This window comes from Chiloscyllium plagiosum, unplaced genomic scaffold (assembly GCF_037043375.1).
Source record: "Chiloscyllium plagiosum isolate Xiang-an unplaced genomic scaffold, Cpla_swu_hap1 HiC_scaffold_21, whole genome shotgun sequence".
Classification (NCBI taxonomy): domain Eukaryota; kingdom Metazoa; phylum Chordata; class Chondrichthyes; order Orectolobiformes; family Hemiscylliidae; genus Chiloscyllium; species Chiloscyllium plagiosum.
In genome coordinates, this window is record NW_028270159.1 from 20232247 (window position 1) to 20255448 (window position 23202).

The 23202-nt window shown below is 42.7% G+C and overlaps 1 protein-coding gene across 4 annotated transcripts in view; it reads right to left on the minus strand.

Moving 5' to 3' along the window:
- ttll11 (tubulin tyrosine ligase-like family, member 11) overlaps positions 1-23202 on the minus strand; it is a 220687-nt gene that overhangs the window by 12435 nt on the left and 185050 nt on the right. For all 4 annotated transcript variants that reach the window (XM_043720260.2, XM_043720262.2, XM_043720259.2 and 1 more), the window contains exon 8: positions 21567-21673. In XM_043720260.2, coding sequence (XP_043576195.1) covers positions 21567-21673 — 107 coding nt within the window. The remainder of the gene's footprint in view (positions 1-21566; positions 21674-23202) is intronic.

A 23202-nucleotide genomic window follows, 5' to 3' on the forward strand; every position in this document is an offset into this window, starting at 1 on the left:
GTGTAGAAAAATGATTAAAACAAAAAGTGAAACGTAACATAAAGGCATATTTGCTCTGTGTATTTTAGGTAATGAAACCATAAATGTACTAAACAGGTTATGAATTTATCATGAGGAGAGCATTTCTCCTACCTTATAAACAGGAAGGTAATCATTGTTTCAGGAGAAGTCTCTGATATCAGTCTATAACATCAAATTGTGAACAAAATGGACTCTTGAATTTCAAATTCCATGACCAGATTTTAATAGTTGAGAGTGTAGTGCTGGAAAAGTGCAGCAGATCAAGCAGCATTTGAGGAGCGGGAGAATTGGCATTTTGGCATTCTTGAGGATTGGAAGCTGCCTGACCTGCTGTGGTTTTCTAGCACCACACTCTGATCTCCAGCATCTGCAGTCCTCACTTTCTCCTACCTGACTTTAATACCTTAGCTGTCCATGGACTGAAACCATTTTAAAAAGAATAAACACTGACAAAACAGTGTTAGCATTCAGCTGACTGCACAGAATAGCCAAACATTGTGAAACTGAAATGGAATAAATAAATTCACAGAATCACTACAACGTAAAAGGAGGCTACTTGGCCCATCATGCCTGCACCAACTCTTCAAACGAACATCACTACTGAGTGCCAATCTCCTGCCTTTTCTACATCCCTCCACAACATTACTATCCAAAAAACTTCAACTGAACCTGTCTCCACTACATTTCCAAGCAGTGCATTCTATACCTTAATAACTGACTGTGTGAAAAAGTTTCATCCCACATCACCCTTGCTTTATCTACACATCACTTTTTTAAATCCATGTCCTCTTGTTCTTGTGTCTTTTACAAGTAGCTTCACTCTACATACTTGGTCAAGGCCTCTCATGATTTTGATAACTTCAATCCAATCTCCTCTCAGCCTTCTCTCCAGGGAAAATAGTTTCAACTTCTTCCCTTTATCCTCATGAATTTCCTCATAAATGGAACCATTTTAAGATATCATTTGGCACTCTCTCCAATGCATTTGCATCTTTCCTATAATGTGGTGCCTACAACTGTACACAATACTCCAGCTGAGACTTAATAAGTGCCTTGTACAAGTTCAGAGTCACCTCCTTGCTCTTGTATTCAATACTCCTAATAAGAAAGCCGAGAGCATTATGTTTTATTTACTACTCTCTCTACATATCTTCAATGATCTGTGCACATATACCCCCAGTCTCTCTACTGCTGCACTCCCTTTAGAACTGTACCCCCTTTTTTTTGTCTTGCATTGTTATTCTGACCACAGCATCACCTCACACTTCTCTACATTAAACCTCATCTACCACCTATCTGCCTACTCCATCAACTTGTTAATCTCCTGCTGGGGTTCTTGCCTGAACTGAAAGTAACATTTTTTTAATGAAAAGACACTGAAACTAGTCCACATAGTCAGTTTTGGAAAATATATCATCTATTTAGATTTACATCTGTGTGATGTTTCACATATTAGAGATGAAAGACATCACCTGCAATTAGCAAACTGGGATCCAATGAACTGAGACATGGAATTACACAAATGGTCTGTCCTTAAGGGAGCTGTTTGGAAGAATTGGGAGGTAGACTGGTGACTGGAATTAGTTGAATAAAGTGGTCTCTCTTGGCCTCTCAAAAAGGGAAAGTGTCCGGTGACAGAACTGATTAAAACAAAACAATAGAACACCGAGAACATGAAGGGCAACTGAAATATTCACCACTGCAGAGGATATAAGAAATCAATTAAACATCAGGGGTCTTGGTTAAAGCTGCACATCTCAAAGACACTGTAAGGATTTAAGTTGTACATTCCTTTTATTTCCCTTTTCTACTGGACACTTGCTCTTTTTAACTTTGTATCTGTATGTTTTTGGTGTCACAACTATTATTTTTCTTTGGCTTAGCAGATAATAATATTGCTCTTTCTTTTCGTCAAGATGGAGTAGAGGGGCTGAGCCCTGGGCTCATCTGCTCCTGTCATCTTTCTTTCTCTTTTTACATTTTTACTTGTGTTGTTTTTCTTTTTTTCCTTGTTTTGTTTTCTTTTAAGCTTGCAGAATGGCAGATGAAGGAGCAGGCCTCTGGTGGCAGCAATGGACACGGCTGCATCCCAGCTTGGGACCTCCTGGTGACTGAAGAACAGGACCCAGGCTAGCACCCCGGAGCAGACTTGCAAGCTAGGCCAAGGCTCCAGTCATCCAGTGTTGTGGTTTTGACTCAGCATGGAGATCTTCTTCACCTTTGGTGTCCAGGTATTCCAGTGGTCCAGCAGGCAGTCTTGTCCAGTACTGGTGGTCTCGGCCTGGCATGGTGGTCTTCTTTGGTGGAGGCTTCCAATCCAGTATTCCAGCAGCCCAGTGTGGTAGTCTCATCCCAGTTGCATCTTCAGGGTATTCTGTCGTTCCTTGAGTGGCTTTCCCTGACGCCAGGTGCTGTTAACTGAACTGTGATGAACTTTATCTTACCTTTAATTTTTTTTATTATGTGCAACTTCGTCATTGATGTAGGCATCTTATGGTGGGGTGACTTAAAATAAAAGTACTGTGACAATAAATTTCTATTCTATTCTCAAGAAAACTTTGTAATGGCTCATTACTGATACAACAGGCATAGAGTAATTACATTTTGATTAGAGCTACGGTGTAGGCTTGTGCTAAAAACAACAAAGAATCTTGCTGTGGTCAAGTGTGGAGATTGAAAAGATAGGAACAGATTCACACATCCTCACCTTGTCAAACCAAACAACAAAGTGTAAAACAAATGCTGGAGATCACAGCAGGTCTGGCATCCATGGAGAGAAAGCAAGTAAACATTTCAAGTCCAAATTGGGGTTGGTGTGCTGGGGGAGAAAGAATGTTGATAGTTCAGATCTTGAGTGATCAGAATGTGAGAATGGCAGAACAGAATGTGTGTCTAACTGCCAGACTAGAAAGAATAGAGTCCCATTGGGGTGGGGGAAGGGGAGTGAGAGTGACAAAGCAAAGCTAAAAGAAATGGAAGGAATGGGTTCACAATTTGAAACTGTTGAATTCAATAATGAGCCTAGAAGGTTGTAAAGTGCCTAGTTTGAAGATGGTATGTTGTTCCTACAGTTTGCACAGTGATTCATTGGAGCATTGCAGCATGTACGGGACTGCCCTTTGTTATTTCTAAGCTTTACCATATAGATTCCACTTCATCAAGCTGATATCCTTCCATGCTATTAGATTAATGTCCTTTTTGACCGGCAATACTATCCCATCTCCTCTCCCTCTTTGTCTGTCCTACCTAAAAACTGAACATCTCTGGATAATCTGTTCCCATCCCTGGTCACTCTGCAGCAATGTCTCTGTAATTCCAACTACACCATTACTGTTTATATCTATTTGCGTGACTAGTTCATCATCTTTATTGCAACTGCTCTGCGCAATTAACTCACAAAACCATAAGGCTTGTCTTTTCAAGGCGCCGTGGGCAGAGCCTGGAAGTTATTCATGAGAGCACTCAGTTTGTGTTCTGCAAGGATCAATCACATCCTGACCTCATTACAATCTTGGTTCAAATCTAGTTAGGAGAGCTTAATTCTGGAGGTAAGGTAAGACTATCCTTGACATCAACGTTACAATTGACTGAGTGGTATTAGGGAGCTCTAGCATAAACATATCAATGAGCATCAGGAGCAAAACTCTCTGTTGGTTGGAATCATATCTGGCAAAAAAGGAAGTCACTTTTGTTGTCGAAGGTCAGTAACCTCAGCTCCAGGATATCTGCGCAGAGGTTCCTATGGGTCATGACCTCGGCCCAACCATCATTGATTATCTTATCTCCATCGTAATATCCAAGTGGGGATGTTTTCTGATGACAATGTTCAACATTAATCATAACTGCTCAGATACGGCAGCAGTCCCACGTACAAATGCAGTAAGACGAGGTCAACATCCAAATTTGGGTTGATAAGTGGCAAGTAACATTCACACTACACAAGTGTCAGTAATGACCATTTGAGAGAATTTGACCACTGCCCACTGATATTTAATAACATTATCATTGCTGAATACTTCAATACCAACATCCTGATGTTCATCGTTGATCACAAATTGAATTGGATTAAAATTAGAATATCCTTTACTGTCATATGTACTCAAGTTCAGAAGTACAGGAGTACAATGAAATATTTTACAATGTTGCCTCTTATGGCGACATCTTAGGTACAAATCCCTAGGTACAAACCTTAGATACAAAAGAGGAATTAAAAACTTTACATGACTTTACATAGTTTAGTTAGAAATGAGACATAGTTAAAGTCTGACATAGTCTGACATTACAGTCAGATAAACAAATTACAAATAAACATTACACTGCAGTAATTCAGCGCAGGGGCTTCTACATGTGGTCTGGTCACCCGCGCCACACCCCAATCCAACAAATGTCCCTGCTCTGCTCCACACTGGCTCTCAGCTACTCCATGTTTCCTCCAGGACTCGCTTTCCCACACCGGCCTCCAGGTGGAACTTGCTCCCCAAGCTGGCCTCTGCCTGGGACTTGCTCCTTCTGCCAGCCACTACTCCGGACTGCTTCCTTGCGCAGGCTGCTACTCCAGGACTGTTTGCCCCACGTGGGTCACTGCTCCAGGACTGTTTGCATTCCATGGGCCGTTGCTCCAGGTCTATTTGCCCTGCGCGAGTCATTGCTCCAGGTCTATTTGCCACACACGGGTCGCTGCTCCAGGTCTGTTTGTCCTGTACGGGTCACTGCTCCAGGACTGTTTGTCCTGCACGAGTTGCAGCTCCAGGTCTGTTTGCCCCGCGTGGGTAACTGCTCCAGGTCTGCTTGTCCTGCACGGGTTGCTGCTCCAGGTCTGTTTGCCCTGTGTGGGTAACTGCTCCAGGTCTGTTTGTCCTGCACGGGTTGCTGCTCCAGGTCTGTTTGTCCTGCATAGATCGCTGCTCCAGGTCTGTTTGTCCTGCATAGGTCGCTGCTCCAGGTCTGTTTGCCCTGCGCGGGTAACTGCTCCAGGTCTGTTTGTCCTGCATAGGTCGCTGCTCCAGATATGTTTGCCCTGCGTGGGTAACTGCTCCAGGTCTTTTTGTCCTGCATAGGTCGCTGCTCCAGGTCTGTTTGCCCTCCGTGGGTAACTGCTCCAGGTCTGTTTGTCCTGCATAGGTCGCTGCTCCAGGTCTGTTTGCCCTGCGCGGGTAACTGCTCCAGGTCTGTTTGTCCTGCATAGGTCGCTGCTCCAGGTCTGTTTGCCCTCCGTGGGTAACTGCTCCAGGTCTGTTTGTCCTGCATAGGTCGCTGCTCCAGGTCTGTTTGCCCTGCGCGGGTAACTGCTCCAGGTCTGTTTGTCCTGCATAGGTCGCTGCTCCAGGTCTGTTTGTCCTGCATAGGTCGCTGCTCCAGGTCGGTTTGCCCTGCGCGGGTAACTGCTCCAGGTCTGTTTGTCCTGCATAGGTCGCTGCTCCAGGTATGTTTGCCCTGCGTGGGTAACTGCTCCAGGTCTGTTTGTCCTGCATAGGTCGCTGCTCCAGGTCTGTTTGCCCTGTGCGGGTAACTGCTCCAGGTCTGTTTGCCCTACGTGGGTAACTGCTCCAGGTCTGTTTGTCCTGCACGGGTCACTACTCCAGGTCTGTTTGCCCTGCGCGGGTAACTGCTCCAGGTCTGTTTGTCCTTCATAGATCGCTGCTCCAGGTCTGTTTGCCCTACGCGGGAAACTGCTCCAGGTCTGTTTGTCCTGCACGGGTCACTGCTCCAGGTCTGTTTGTCCTGCACGGGTCACTGCTCCAGGTCTGTTTGTCCTGCACGGGTCACTGCTCCAGGTCTGTTTGTCCTGCATAGGTCGCTGCTCCAGGTCTGTTTGTCCTGCACGGGTCACTGCTCCAGGTCTGTTTGCCATGCGCAGATCGCCGCTCAAGGTCTGTTTGCCCTGCGCAGGTTGCTGTCCCATGTCTGGTTGCCCTACACAGGTCACTGCTCCAGGTCTGTTTGCCCTGCGTGAGTCGCTGTTCCAGGTCTGGTTGCTCTACACAGGTGGCCACTCCAGGTCTGTTTCCACCACTCCAGCCTCTGCTCCAGGACTGTATCCTCATGCTCTGGGTCTGCTTTCCCTCACCAGTGTCCACTCTGGAGCTCCCCAGCTCCTCCATTCTCCTAACGCTGAAAGGAGAAACAAAAAAGGCAGAAAAAATAGAAAAAGAACAGGTAGAGCAGAGGAGCTCTGGCTGGACTGTCTGCTGGCATCTTGCACTAAAATAGAGAACTACGACTGCAGGTGAAAGGCTAGGAATCATACAGTGAGTAGCTCTCATCCTGACTCCCCAAAGTCTATCCACAATTACAAGGCACAAATCCGGATTCTGTTGGAATACCCAACACTTCCCTGGATGAATGCAGCTCCAACTCAAGAAGCCTGAAAACTTACAGGACGAGGTAGCCTGCTTGATTGGCACCATATCCGTAAACATTCACCCCGTTCCACAACCAATGCATAATAATAGCAGTGTGTACCATCTACAATATACAGAAATTCACCAAAGCTCCCTTTAGACATCACCTTCTAAACCCATGACCACTGCCATCTAAAAGGACAAGAGCAGTAGATACAAGGGAATACAACCACCTTCAAGTTCCCCTCCAAGCCACTCACTATCCAGACTTTGAAATATATTGCCATTCTTTCAGTTTTGTTGGGTTAAAATCCTGGAACTCCCTCACTACCAGTACCATCGGTCTACCTGCACTAAATTGACTGCAGTATTTCAAAATGACAGCAGATCAGCATCTTCCAAGGGCAAGTAGGGATAGGCAATAAATGCTGGCCCAGCTAGAGAAATCTATGTCTCATGAATAATTAAATAAAAACGAAGCTGAAAGCTTCGCATCTTTGATCCAAATTCAACTGTGCAATAATGAAAAAAAATAGCTGCTGCCACATGTACAGCAGGCAGAATAAGTAACTGTTTTTCTTTTAAGAAGCAGAGTCTAATTCTTTGAATATGAAGTCCTGCTAGGGACAATTGCATTAATAATAAATCCGTTGATTCAGTAATGCCACTCATCAGGTGTGAAATTGCAATTCATTGGCAGGTCATTCTCTTTATCAGAATGAATATTAAAATTTATGGCCTCAACTAGTCATAGTTTGCATTAATTGCCTCTTGCCATGTCAGATAAGCAAATTAATTCAGGCATTAATAATAGCATAAGACATAGGAACAGAAATTAGGCAACTTAGCCCATGAAATCTACTCTGCCATTCAATCATGGCTGATTAGTTTCACAATTCCATTCTCTAGCTTTCTCCCCATAACCCTTGATCTTCTTGATACTCAAGAATCTGTCTATCTCAGTCTTAAATATACTCAATGACCTGGCCTCCACAGCCTTCTGTGGCAGTGAATTCCAAGGATTCACCACTCTCTGGCTGAAGAAGTTTCTCCTTATCTCTGTTCTAAAAGCTCTTCCTTTTACTCGAGGGCTATGCCCTTGGGACCTAGTTTCTTCTATCAATAGAAACATCTTCCCAAAATCTACTCAGTCCAGGCTATTCAATATTCTGTATATTTCAATTAGATTCCCCCTCAACCTTCTAAACTCCGAGTATAAACCTAGAGTCCTCAAATGTTCTTCGTGCTAAGCCTTTAGTTCCAAGGACCATTCTCGTGAACCTCCTCCTCCTTTTATCCTCACTGTCTGAACGCTCCATGGCCAATACGTCATTCATGAGATATGAGGCCCAAAACTGTGATCTGACCAGAATCTTACAGAGCCTCAGAAGTACCTCCCTGCTTTTATATTCAAGTCCTCTCAAAATAAACACCACCATTGCATTTGCTGCCATAACTATTGACTCAGCCTGCAAGTTTACCTTGAGAGAATCCTGGAATAAAACTCCCAAGTCTCTGTATGCTTCATACTTCTGAATTTTCTCCCCATTTAGTAAATAGTCCACACCTCTATTCTTCCTACCAAAGTGCATGACCTCATATTTTCCCACATTGTACTCCAGCTGACACTTCTTTGCCCACTCTCCTAGCCTGTCCAAAACCTTCTACAACCTCCTCATTGCTACCTGCCCCTCCACCTATCTTTGTTTTATCTGCAAACTTAGCCAGAATGCCCTCAGGACCTTCAGCTCGATTGTTAACATATAAAGTGAAAAGTTGTGGTCCAATACTGAGCCTTGCAGAACACAACTTGCCAGCGGCTGCCATCCTGAACCTTTTATCGTCACTGTCTGACTTCTGCCAGACAGTTAAGTTTCTATCCATGCTAGCACCTTGCCTCTGACACCATAGGACCTTATCTTACTCAGTAGTGTTCTGTGCGGCACCTTGTCAAAGGCCTTCTTGAAGTCCAGGTAGTTAGCATCCATTGGCTCTCCTTGGTTTAACCTGCTTGTTACTTGCGATTTGGAGCTCAGGTTGTAAGTTTGCTCGCTGATCTGGTAGATTTGTTCTCAGGTGTTTTGTCATCATGCTAGGTAACATCATCAGTGAGCCTCTGGTGAAGTGCTGGTGTTATGTCCCGCTTGCTATTTATCTGTGTTAGTCTGTTGTAGTGGGTGACATCACTTCTGGTTCTTTTTCTGAGAGTTTGGTAAATGGATTCCAAATCGATATGTTTGTTAGTTGGGTTCTGGTTTGAATGCCAGGCCTCTAGGAATTCCAGTGCGTGTCTTTGATTAGCCTGTCCCACAATGGATGTATTGTCCCAGTCGAACTGAAGTCCCTCTTCATCTGTGTATATGGATACTAATGTTAGTTGGTCATGTCTTTTGGTGGCTTGTTGATGCACATGCAACTACAGGAGCAATCATCCCAACACCCACAAACAGAGCTGCATCAGGACATTATTTAAACAAGCCACACACACTCCAGCATCCAGGAACAAAGAGAAGCCGAGGAAAAAACCTGTACAATGTATTAAGGAACAATGGTATCTGATAAGCACAGAGCGCTGATTCCTACACAACAGACCTAAACAAGAAAACACAACACACCCAGAAACACTAGCCACCCTGCCATACTTTAAAGAAATCTCAGAGATCATGACCAGACTACTCCGGCCCCTAGGCATCATGGTAGCCCACAAACTTACCACCACACTGAAAGAGCTCCTGATTAATTTAAAAGACCCCATACCAACAACCAGTAGAACAAACATCATTTACAAAATACCCTGCAAGGACTGCAACAACAATTCGACTGGGACAATACATCCATCCTGGGACAGGCTAAACAAAGACATGCACGGGAATTCCTAGAGGCCTGGCATTCAAACCGGAACTCCATTAACAAATATATCGATTTGGAACCCATTTACTAAACTCTCAGAAAAAGAAATGACATCACCCACTACAACAGACCAACGGATAAATAGCAAGCAGGGCAGAACACCAGCGCTTCATAGCAGGATCACTGATGATGTTACTTAGCATGGTGATGAAATGTCTGAGAACAAATCTACCAGTTCAGGGAGCAAATGTACAACCTGCTCATTACTTCCTCAAAGAATTCCAACAGATTTGTCAGGCATGACCTCCCCTTGATAAAACCATGCTGTCTTTAACATAGAAGTCTCACCCAAGTTTGTTATTTCTGCATCACATTTCATACCTCATACTGCAAGAAAATGCTATGGAGTTGCCACGTTTGCACTGTGATCTGTAAATATGCACGGTCATGGTTTGTTCTATACAAGGGTAGCTATTAAAATAGATCAATACCAATATTTTATTCTCCTAATGCATCATTATAACTTTGGGTTTGCAATATGCATCTGGATAAGGTTACATTTCACAGGGATCTTTATCATTGCCTGACATTGACCTCTTTATGAAACCCTGATGAACCACAGTATAACACAACGCTCCAGAATGATTGAAGTGAAGGTTGAATAGTACCATTACTAATGTGCTGTTCTATTTCCAACATTCCCTACAGATTATTGGCTTATTCTGCTGAGGTAGAACTCCATTTCATTCTCATTACTTGTAGTTTTGGTGCAGGTGATAACAATAATGCAGGAAAGAACCATTACATTTGTGTCAGCAAGGCTAGCAAGAACAGCTAGGGCGCTGCTACTCCACAGGGAAAAACAGCAGTTGAAGAGCTCCCATGTCGGTGAAGGAGCCTGAACAGATCCTGGATTTAGTGATCTCATTGTTATTTTCTATATATTTTATAAACTGGCTAAAGATGCTCTGGGCCATCATCACTGAACAATGTTATCTGCTGGAACAGAATTTTCACTTGGGTGGGATGGATGGCCATCCCAACCTGGCCACTGTCAAGTTAAAGCTGCTTTGAGGTTTTTTGTGGGAGGCTCACTTCAAAGGGTAACTGGGAATTTGCGTGGTAGTTCCAAATCCTTAATCCAAAAATGTATATGGGATGTCATTCATACCAATATTTCCGGATTACAATAGACAATATACAATAAGTGCAGGAGTAGGCCATTCTGCCCTTCGAGCCTGCACCACCATTCAATATGATCATGGCTGATGATCCTTAATCAGTATCCTGTTCCTGCCTTATCTCCATAACCTTTGATTCCACTATCCTTGAGAGCTCTGTCCAACTCTTTCTTAAATTAATCCAGAGACTGGGCCTCCACTGCCTTCTGGGGCAGAGCATTCCACACAGCCACCACTCTCTGGGTGAAGATGTTTCTTCTCATCTCTGTCCTAAATGGTCTATCCTGTATTTTTAAGCTGTTTCCTCTGGTTCGGCACTCACCCATCAGTGGAAACATGTTTCCTGCCTCCAAAGTGTCCAATCCTTTAATAATCTTATATGTCTCAATCAGATCCCCTCTCAGTCTTCTAAACTCAAGGGTATACAAGCCCAGTCGCTCCAGTCTTTCAGCGTAAGGTAGTCCCGCCATTCCAGGAATTGACCTCGTGAACCTACGCTGCACTCCTTCAATAGCCAGAATGTCTTTCCTCAAATTTGGAGACCAGAACTGCACACAGTACTCCAGGTGTGGTCTCACCAGGGCCCTGTACAGCTGCAGAAGAACCTCTTCGCTTCTATACTCAATCCCTCTTGTTATGAAGGCCAGCATACTATTAGCCTTCTTCACTACCTGCTGTACCTGCATGCTTACCTTCATTGACTGGTGCACAAGAACGCCCAGATCTCTTTGTACTGCCCCTTTACCTAAACTGATTCCATTTAGGTAGTAAATTTTCGCAGCAGAGAGTGGCGTGAGCTTGGCGGGAGTAAAGTCGGAGCACAAAGCCGTTTGGGAAGGTAAGTGATTGTTATTTAAGAACTTAACTCGACGCCAACGGTCTTTTCGCAGTAGAGAGCGGCGGGAACTGGGCGGAAGTAAAGTCGGAGCACAAAGCCGTTCGGGAAGGTAAGTGATTGTTATTTGAGTTGGTGTGTTCTAGACCCCAGCTCCTACAAAGTAGGGCCTCCCTCCCACCCTCCTCCTCTAACCTAAATTAAAAGTCCACAGATTTGCCCCAAAAAAGGGTCCAAGGAAGTTCCTGTGGATTGAAGAGTAAGGCTTTAGCTCAGGAGTCTTTGACAAGGAGGTTGAGTGAAATGATTACGCCACAGCTGAAGAGGGTGAAGACATGACTGCCAAGCTGGTTCAATGTGCTACGTGCTTGATGTGGGAGGTCAACGACTCTGGTATGTCTGGCTCGTATAAGTGTGGAAAGTGTGTGCACGTTCAGCTACTGACAGAGCATATTGCAGCACTGATGAAAGAACTCGAGGACCTCAGGCTCATCCGAGAGAACGAGATCTTTCTGGACAAGACCTTCAGCGAGGTTATTACACCGACCATACCAGAAGAGAGCAGAAGAGAGCAGACGATGAGGAAGGCAGAGAGGAGACAGGTGCAACAGACGCCGGGGGAAGTACCTGTCAGGAACAAGTTGAATCTTTTGGAAACAGTAGAGATAGATGACACTGCCAGTCCGCGAGGCGGCCAGGTCTCTCAATCAAAGGTTGGCGTGGAAGCAGAGCGGAAGAGTCGGACATCGCAGAGAGCCGTTGTAATAGGGGACTCCATAGTGAGAGGAACTGACCAGGGTTTTTGTGGCAGCAGGCGGGACTTAAGGATGATGTGTTGCCTTCCTGGTGCCAGGGTTAAAGACATCACAGACAGAGTGCAGGAAATCCTCAAGGACGAAGGTGAAGAGCCAGAGGTGGTGGTACATGTCGGCACAAATTATGTCAGGAAGAAGAGGAGGAACATACTACAGCGGGACTTCAGAGAACGAGGAAGAAGGCTGAAAAGCAGGACTTCCAAGGTGGTTATCTCCGGTTTGCTTCCAGTTTCTCAGGCTGGTGAGGCCAGAAACAGGGAGGTAATGGACTTGAACGTGTGACTGGGGAACTGGTGCAGGAAGCAAGGATTTAAATTCTTGGATCACTGGGGTATGTTTTGTGGTAAGCATAAATTATATAAGAGAGACGGTTTGCACCTTAATAGGTTAGGGACCAGCATTCTGGCAGGCAGGTTTGCTACTGCAACACAGCTATGTTTAAACTAAGTAGCAGGGGGAGGGGACAAACTGGATGTTTAAGAAGGAAATTGAAGGGAAAGTTAGAACAAGGGAAGTCAAGAAAGACAACTGTATCAATGAGGCATAAAACTCATTGTAAGGTTGAGTGAAATAGGAGTTGATGGGAAGGGTGAGGGCAGTAACAAATTAAAAATACTATACATGAATGCATGAAGCATTAGAAATAAGATGGATGAGGTTGAGGCTCTTTTGGAAATTGGCAGATACGATATTGTGGGGATAACTGAGACGTGGCTTTAAGTGGACAGGGCCTGGGAAATGAATATTCAAATGAATATTGTGGGCGGCACGGTGGCACAGTGGTTAGCATTGCTGCCTCACAGCGTCAGAGACCCGGGTTCAATTCCCGCCTCAGGCGACTGACTGTGTGGAGTTTGCACGTTCTCCCCGTGTCTGCGTGGGTTTCCTCCGGGTGCTCCGGTTTCCTCCCACAGTCCAAAGATGTGCAGGGCCAGGTGAATTGGCCATACTAAATTGCCCATAGTGTTAGGTTAAGGGTATGGGTGGGTTTCGCTTCGGCGGGTCGGTGTGGACTTGTTGGGCCGAAGGGCCTGTTTCCACGCTGTAATGTAATCTAAAGGCTACACGTGCTTTCGTAAGGACAGACTGACGGGCAGAGGGGGGTGGGGTGGCCATGTTGGTAAGGGATGATATTCAGTCCCTTGCGCGGAGGGACCTAGAATCAGGGGATGTAGAGTCAGTGTGGATAGAGCTGAGAAATTCTAAGGGTAAAAAGATCCTCTTGGGAGTCATCTACAGGCCCCCAAACAGTAGTCTGGATGTCGGATGTAAGTTGAATCAGGAGCTGAAATTGGCCTGTCGCAAGGATGTTACTACAGTTGTTATAGGGGATTTCAATATGCAGGTAGACTTGGAGAATCAGGATGGTACTGGACCTCAAGAAAGAGACTTTGTGGAGTGCCTCTGAGATGGATTCTTAGAACAGCTGGTGCAGGAGCCTACCAGGGAGGAGGCAATTCTGGATCTGGTATTGTGCAACGAACCAGAATTGATCAGGGACCTCGAAGTGAAGGAGCCATTGGGAAGTAGTGGCCATAATACAATAAGCTTCAATCTGCAATTTGAGAGGGAGAGGTTACAATCGGAAGTGACAATATTTCTGTTGAATAAAGGGAACTATGGAGCTATGAGGGAGGAGCTGGCCAAAGTTCAATGGTGCAATACCTTAGCAGGGATGACAGTGGAGGAACAATGGCGGATATTTCTGTGTATAATGCAGAAGATGCAGGATCAGTTCATTCCAAAAAGGAAGAAAGATCCTAGGAGGAGGCATGGGATGCCATGGCTGACGAGGGAAGTTAAGAAAAATATAAAGTTAAAAGATATAAAGGAGGATAGTAAAAACTTTTTTAGGTATGTGAAAGGCAAAAAAAGGGTTAAGACTAAAATTGGGCCCTTGAAGACAGAAACAGGGGAATATATTATGGCGAACAAAGAAATGGCAGAAAAATCGAATTGTTACTTCAGATCTGTGTTCACTGGGGAAGACACAAGCAATCTCTCTGAGTTAACAGTGGCTGAAGGACCTGCACTTAAGGAAATTTATATTTGCCAGGAATTGGTGTTGGAGAGACTGTTAGGTCTGAAGGTTGATAAGTCCCTGTCTCCATCCCAGGGTACTGAAGGAGGTGGCTTGAGAAATCGTGGATGCTTTGGTGATTATTTTCCAGAGTTTAATAGATTCGGGATCAGTTCCTGCGGATTGGAGGGTGGCTAATGTTGTACCACTTTTTAAGAAAGGTGGGAGAGAGAAAGCAGGAAATTATAGACACAGTTAGTCTGACCTCAGTAGTGGGAAAGATGCTGGAATCTATTATAAAGGATGAAATTACGACACATCTGGATAGTAGTAACAGGATAGGTCAGAGTCAGCATGGATTTATGAAGGGGAAATCATGTTCGACTAATCTTCTGGAATGTTTTGAGGATGTAACTCTGAAGATGAATGAGGGAGATCCAGTAGATGTAGTGTACCTGGACTTTCAGAAAGCTTTTGATAAAGTCCCACATAGGAGATTAGTGAGCAAAATTAGGGCGCATGGTACTAGGGGCAAAGTACTAACTTGGATTGAAAGTTGGTTGGCTGATAGGAATCAAAGAGTAGTGATAAACGGCTCCATTTCGGAATGGCAGGCAGTGACCAGTGGAGTACCGCAGGGATCAGTGCTGGGACCGCAGCTTTTTACAATATATGTTAATGATATAGAAGATGGTATTAGTAATAACATTAGCAAATTTGCTGATGATACTAAGCTGGGTGGCAGGGTGAAATGTGAGGAGGATGTTAGGAGATTACAGGGTGACCTGGACAGGTTAGGTGAGTGATCAGATGCATGGCAAATGAAGTTTAATGTGGATAAATGTATGGTTATCCACTTTGGTGGCAAGAACAGGAAGGCAGATTACACCAGTTTATATCCAGATCAAGCAGTTCAGGAGGTTGGATTCTCCAACATTGCTATGTTCCCCCAGGTACATTGTGCTGTAGCCTGCACCCTCTTGCTTTGAAAATTCCTCACCATGTACCTAAGGAGGTCTCTGGAGAAAAGGCTTCTATTCCATCAATGTTCAGCTTATCTGTGACCGTTGGTGCCAGATTTTGGAGGTGTGCGTCAGATATCCTGGATGCAGCCACGATGTACTAGAAAATTCACAGGCTCTAGGTTATTGAACGGTACAGAGATGGCTTCAAGGAGACAAGGGCTATTACCTTCAAACATGGCTGATGGTATTCAATGATGCCTTTACATAATCCTCAGATTAAAAAAAGGTCCATGCTTTAACCAGGGCCATACATAAGCAAAAGATGAGGTTTTGATGCCTAGAATTGGGGTCTGGTGCGGTATTGCAGTTTAGCTGAGAAGACTTCCAGCATCATTGTGGCATGCTGTGCTCTTCACAACTGTAACCAATAAAAAGGGGATGTTCTGAATGCACAGAAAATGGAGGATCAGCTGCAATCTTCTGAAGATGAGCCTCTGGACATTTACTGGGAGGGACATCTAAGCAAGTATGATACAGCTATGCACCATGGAGTGTGAGAAGCCAGACCTAATTCAAGCCAACTGCCTGAATGAATGAGTTGGATTTAGACTTCCTTTCTTTCTGTAACTTTCTTTTATTTGGCAAGGAGCCTCGGTCAGTTGAAAGTGCATGTGAAATTCATTATTTTTGTAATCCTTAAACTTTTCTGGGCTGAATAAATGTCTGCTCATCCATATGATTATATGCTTAGTATCGTTGGGTGACCCTAATTTCAGGTATCTACACTTTACAAGTCTACTCACTATTAGAGAGAAAGCAGCAGTCAGTTAAACGGGGCGCTCACATTGTGTGCTGCTAAAGCTAGATCGCTTTTAAGGCTTCAGCAGATGAGATCTATGTGTTCTAAATCATAGAAGTCTATAGCATAGAAAAAGGCCTTTAGCCCATCAAGTCTGCACTGGTCAAACACAAACACCTAACTATTCTAATTCCATTTTCCAAGATGTTTTAAAAGTTTCTGCCTCTACCATTCTTAAGGCAGTGAGTTCCAAATTCCTCCCACCCTCTTGGTGAAAATATTTTTCCTCACATCTCTTCCAAAACTCCTATTCCTTCCGTTAAAATCGAATCCCTTGGACATTGATCCGTCTATCACAGAGAAATGTTTCTTCCTATCTATCCTGTCTATGTGCCTCATAATTTTTTACATCCCAATGATGCTCACCTCAATCGCTCTGCTACAAGGAATGTGGAGTGAAGTTTCATGACAGGAGTAATCCTGAAGAACCTCCTTTTTACCATTCCATTATCGGTTAGCCTTCAAGGTTTTAGAGTTTGCGTAGGCTTTAAAATTTCCCTGAAATGATTCAGCATTCTGCAGGAAAGTGCTTAACCTGAGAAAGGTAGTACTTTGTGCAGCTTCTGTCAACAAGCCAATGTGCTATGAAGGGCAGAAGACAGATGAACTTCTGATTATTCAACCTCAAGCCTTGAATGAGAATGTTTTCCTTAAGAATCTAAATGCATAGAATTAACCTTTTCTCCCAGAGATGTGTGGAATTATTACTGATCCTGTAACCTCACTCATAAGGTAGGTATACATTGAATGATTTGTGCAGAGCAGGCCCTATCACAATCCTTGCACATTGCTTATAGACTGAATGTTGTCCATGTTAAAGTGTAATTCCATGGCTGCATGAATGCATTCCAAGATTCATGACATTTAATGCTACCTGCAGTGAAATTCTTGCTTGGTTGTAAGAAATGGGAAATGCTTGCCATTACAACTTCTTTCATCCTTGACATGTCTAAAAAGGCTATTCATCCCTCAAATTGATGCAAATTCACCAGGTCTGATAGCGCCAAAGACACTATAGCAGACATTGTAAGAGTGCAAACAAACAGATATATATAAAATTGTAGGCTATTTATAATTATGTGTGGCCCCTGCTCCCTACTCTTGGCCTGTTGACACCATCCTCTTTCCCTGAGAAGAAGGAGCATTGGAGTGAGGATTTTTATAATTTATTCATAGGATATGGGCTGGGCTGGGTTAACAGTTCTTTATGCAGCTTAGAGGAAACATTAGCTGAGACCAGGGAATCATGTTCTGCCTGGGATTGTGTGGGTGCTTGGTCTCCAGTGATCCTCTGTTATAGACCTGGGACATTTCTTTCTTGGTCAGCTACAGGGGTGTGTCAGCGATACGCTCACCAGATTGTGCTGTTGAGTCTAACCTAGATAGAGAACCCTTTGAAGTGCAAGTCTCTGAGCTGGTGGAGGATGCAATGGAAGTAGGCTGTTATCTCATTCTTGTCCAACCAATCAAGCACTTTCTCTTCATATAGTGTGAGAGACCTTATGCCTGCCACCTTGCCTCAGGTCCTTCTTGGCCAATGAGACATTTTTTCCTGTAATGAGGCAAAAGGAAGTTGGGGGGGCAATGGCCTAGTGGAATTATCAGTGGACTGTTAATTTAGAAACCCAGGTAATGTTCTCGGGATCCATGCTCAAATTCCATCAAGACAGATGGTGGAATTTGAATTCAATAAATATCTGGAATTAAGAGTCTAATGATGACCGTGAATCATAGGAGCTTTTCCTGATTGTCAGGAAAAGCTCCTATGATTAACTAATGCCCTTTTGGGAAGGAAACTGTCATCCTTACTTAGTCTTGTCTACATGTGACTCCAGACCCACAGTAATGTGGGTTGACTTTTAACTACTCTCTGGGCAATTAGGGATCAGCGTTGGATGCTAGTCTAGCCGGCGATGCTCTCATCTCATGAACTAATGAAAAAAAGGTTTGAGTATGGATGGGATAAGTGGATGGGAGAGCTGTTAGTGGTAATGCAGGTGCAGGAGAAGTGTTCACAGTGAATTGGAAGAGCAAGGACAGGATGAATTAGTTGTTTGGGGGGATGAAGTGGATGACAAACATTAAATGGACATATTGATTGAAATAGTAACACTCGTCATCCATAAGCCTTGTTGAGATGTATGTGTAGTGGGAAACATATATTGTATGGGGATCTAGGAGTAGAGGTAGCAGAAAGAAATGGTGGCACTTACAGTTGTAGAGTAAAGAAGATCATTCATCTTCTTCCTGCATTGCTCTACATTCCATTTCACCCAAGACACTACATTGATCCAGGCCACCATCTCAGTCTAGGCTGGCTGAACCGAATGGCTTGGCCTCCTTTGGTGGTCAGCCTTTGACCCCTACTTTCCACCACCTCAGCACCTTGTCTCTGTCCGCAACACAAGGATTTAACTTCCCTTCAGAACTATTTTCTTTGGGATAATGCGAGAACACATAGTGTCAGAGATAGTTCTTGGCTTAGACGGTCTGCATGGTGAGTGGGCAATGTTTAAATATGGTGCTAGTGGCATAAATGTCACAAAATCCTGGCACTTCCACCTTTCCTGCTGCACAATTCCATCAGACAGATGGAAAAGAGGCCAGTTCCTTAATTAATGAGTTGGAGATTGGAAAATTGCATGACAAAAGTTGTGATGGGTCATGGCAAATTGGCTGCCATGAATCTCATTCAAACATATGCTTTGCATAAATATTGGAAATTTTAATCCAAGTCTCCTCACTGCCAACCCACTACCATCGTGGCAGCACGGTGGCTGTGGTTACCACTGCTGCCTCACAGACCTGGGTTCAATTCCAGCCTCGGGCAACTGTCTGTGTGGAGTCTGCATGGGTTTCCCCCAGGTGCTCAGGTCTCCTCCCATGTGAATTGGCCATGCTAAATAGGCCACAGAGTTCAGGGATGTGTAGGGTGCGTGCATTGGTCGGGGTAAATATAGGATAATAGGGTAGGGAATGGGTCTGGGTGGGTTACTGTTCAGAGGGTTGGTGTGGACTTGTTGGGCTAAAGGGCCTGCTTGCATACCGTAGGGATTCTATGAATCTATCCTATCTTAGACTTCCATCTTGATATTTTAACATTTCTCTCATTGATGCAACCTAATCCATTGACTAATTGCAGCATTTTCTGTTTTTATTTAATTTTTTTCTAAGTTGTTTATCAAAGTTCTTATCGGAGTCTTCTACAGTGAACCCCATGCATTACTTTACTTTCTGGTGAGTTGGCACCTGTACTAAGCTTGCCTTCTGTCCTGAACATAAGAAATTGTGTCTGGTGTATGGTTGTGTACATATTTTTCTTCTAACCTATCTTCCATGAGATGTGCATTGGTAATATCTTGGACTGGTGTCCGAGAGTGTAAAATCAAGTGATGGGATTATTTACATCTTCATCAACTGCCTGGACTTGTTGCATCTCTTGGATCTCTGAAAGGAAAAATGATGTAAGGGTAAGGTGGGCATGAGGGGAGGGTCTGAAAATTGGAGATGCATACTTAGATCATTAGAATCAGAAAGGATTGTGGGATGAAGAGAAAGTGAGATGTGAGGAGGAGGATTAGGTTTAAAGATAATTGTTGCTCGCCACAGCTGTTCCACAAATGGCCAGCACCTTCTCCTTCATGCAGACAATTGGACACAGTGCACCTATCCTCTTCCAGTTAGTTCCTGCTACCTCTGGTTGTGTGCCACCTTGCCCTGCAAGAGAGGAAGTGTGTTGATAAACGTGGTGTAATCTGTCTGCATAACATGGCTGCCATGTTTGAAAAACTGGCAATGTGTCCCATGTGCGAGATATGGATGTGAGGCTTGCAGCCATGCTAAGATTGAGAGGAGTTCAAGAATATGAATAGTGGTAATGAAGTCTGATTAATAGAGGTTTTCCTTAGGCATGTAATGGGAGATGTGATGTACCGAGAAATACCTCAGGCCAATGTACTGTTGGCAGTTTAAGATATTTGAAGATGCATTTGTTGACCTTAATCACTTGTATGAAGTCACTGAAATTCTTCGAATCCTATGATCAGGTTCTCAGAATTTGATTCTAGGCATTGACCTTAACAACTATTCTCTGTAATTTCCTTTTGACCATGGACGAAAATTATTCCTGCTCCCCTATGGAAGAGAATAGCTTGCCTTCTTTACATGACCTCCATTTAAGCCTCCAATGCAATGTCCAAAAATCTTTGAGCACATTATGTGGTTTCTCATTGCTTCCCAGCACAAATTCATTTTCCTGCACAATTCCCAAAATCTACTTTAAATCATCCTCTTCAAGATATGCAGGTGAGCCTTAACCATTGTCAGCTGGCTTTAAGTGGTGTAAGGAACTTATTTCGAGTTCACTCTGGGTGTTTGCTAGATGTAAGGAGAAGTCATTATAATGAGCAGGCAGCAACAAGTTAACAAGCTGTCTGCATTTCAAGCAATAACCACAAATTAGTTGTGCAACACAATTCCTGTGCCAGTTTTCAGTTCCCTTTGACTGTCAAGACTATTTTTAAAAATCAAATGCCACAGCACCTAAGCTTTCCGACTGGATATTTTAGCACTCATTGTTTAAACTTAAATAGTTTGTGTTGAATTGAATTGAATAAATCAACATTGTACCAGGTTAATTGATTATTTGAGTTGAATCAGTTTTCTCATGCCCATTTCTATCTGTGGTTATTTTCCAATCTCAACTGAATAAGAAAAAAGGACAGTAAGTGAGACAAAGTACTAATTCACATGCAGAGATCTAAGTACTAGATATGAAAATGAATTAATATCCACTTTTCAGCAAAGCAACAGGATGTAAAACATTCCAGATAATAGATCAGAGATTAACATTTTTAATCAATAATTCCTTTGTGGTCTAAAGTCCTGTCCCAAAAGTACTGGGCTTTCATAAATGCCACAAAATATAAATGCTATTTGTTTACTTAAATGCATCTTTATCTGACATTTTTCAGTTACAAGCTGTGAAGTTGGCTTCAACTCTTCTACATGCTTTCATTTCTAGTGGTCTGAAACATTTATTTAACTTTAAACTGACATGTGGTACAGGTTATAAAGAATCAAAGTAGTTTAAAATCTCATATTGCAATGCATTAAAAAGAATACTCACACGAACTAAGATGGGAGAGGCTTCAGTTTAATTAACATTCAAATAACCTTTCAAGATGCCTGAGGAAACTGTCAAAAATTTTGTGCCGTCAACAGATCACAATTTTTGAACATATTAAAGATTAATCTTCTAATCTTTAATGAACTGTTTTATTTGAACAGAAAACATATCTGACAACTTCAGTTTTTCAGTTCTGCTTCTCTGACACCCAGATTTGATGTTTATGAGATTCCAATCCTTGATGAAAGATTGAAAGAGTCATGCATATATTTAATCCCTTAAGAATTCCTACGTATACTTCAGCAACATGTATTCTCTATAAATACATAAAAGAAAAGAGGATTTCATTTCTGATGCAAGTTTTTTGCTTTTAATTGGCATGATTTTGTTTTAACCACAATTTCAACTTGTGGATAGACCAAAGTTCTGTCTCAAAAAAAAATCAACTGTGTGAAAAATAAATAGGCATCACATTCAATCATTAAGAATAAATAACCAATTAGTTATTCAGTCAGAAATGCAAGAAAGAATAGCAGAAACCATTTAGTTACCAGATTCTCCTCTGTCCCCACGAATGATATTCCATCTTCGCGCAATATCAATGTATAAAATATCAACAGATGCCATTGACAGGTTACTGTTGCTGAGTTTACAGGTCCTACAATGTAAAATCCAAAAGCATTGGGAATATAAAAACGATAAATGCAGTATGTAACATTTTAATTAAGAAATGTATTGTAGATTGATACTGTAGGATAAACAGCAATCAATAATGAAGACTAAACAATATCTCAAACATTAATTTCTTGATGTTTGAAAAACATTTGGGAAGTTAATACATAGTCAGTCCCACTGCTTAGAGGATAAAAGCGAATACAGGTTGAAACATTACTGTAGGTGGAAAATAACTTATTAATCATAGCTAAGATAAGATATGGGGAAAAGTATTCCAAAACCCATCAAAAAATGTTTGTTAAAAATAACAAATAGCCACCAAAGTAAAGTATATTTTATCAAGATGTCGTAAATTTTACATAATGTAGGTTTGACTCCATAAGAACAATGACTTCCTAGAGGAGACTGCGAGCAAAGTGTCAACGGGACTTCTATTACTTAGATAGTGGAACAGTGAAATAGATTAAAGAAAAATGGCTATCGATTCTCATTTATTATTTAAAATAATATATTTAGTTCATTCATTTTAAATCAGCTTTCCTGTTCCACTAAAACCCTATTTTTGTTTTTTTTGGTAAACCATTTAGTTGAACTGCACAGGTGCATAATCAGACAATAGTGGAACTTGAGTTGTTCTGAAGCGAGAGAAGTTTAAAGAGTGAATACCAGAGGTCATGTTTGAGACAGCTGATGACTCAATTCTCAACAGTGCAGTAAAGGAATTTGGAGGCTCACAAAAAACCAAGCTTGCTGGATTTGACAGTTCTCAGTGAGCTCAGTGAGGTTATTAATAAACAGGAACAGCTTGGACATATAACAGCCAACATATAAATAAAAACTTAAAACAACAGAATGATCTTTAGCACCATCAACATTTGCATTAGTATTGCATTAATTTACTTTTATTTGTACCAAAATGGAGGTGCCACTGGCAAGGTTAGAATTTATTGCCCATCACTAGTTGGCAGAGAATGTTTCAATACAAGTGAATGACTTGCTTGGTGACTTCATAACTTGATGTGTATATGGGACTGAAAATACATTTGAGCCTAACCAAGTCAGCATAATCAATTTTCTTCCCTAAAGAACACTAACCCACCAATGGGAGTAGTAAATGCGGCAATAAAGAAACAAAAGATAGGTCTCGAGAAGGTGTAAACAGCAATGGCTGAAACATTTTTAAAATTTATTCATGGGATGGGGCATCACTGGCTAGGCCAACATTTATTGCCCATCTCTAATTGCCCAAAGGACAGCTAAGAGTCAACCACATTGCTGTGGGTCTGGGATCACATATGGACCAGATCAGGTAAGGATGCAGTTTCCTTCCCTAAAGAACATTTGTGAACCAGATGGGTTTCCAAACAATCGACAACGGTCATCATTAGACACTTAATTCCAGAATTTTATTGAATTCAAATTCCACCATCTTCTATGGTGGGATTTGAACCTGGGTCTCCAGAAATTTATTTGGGTCTCTGGATTAGTAGTCTAGTGGTAATATCGCTAAAG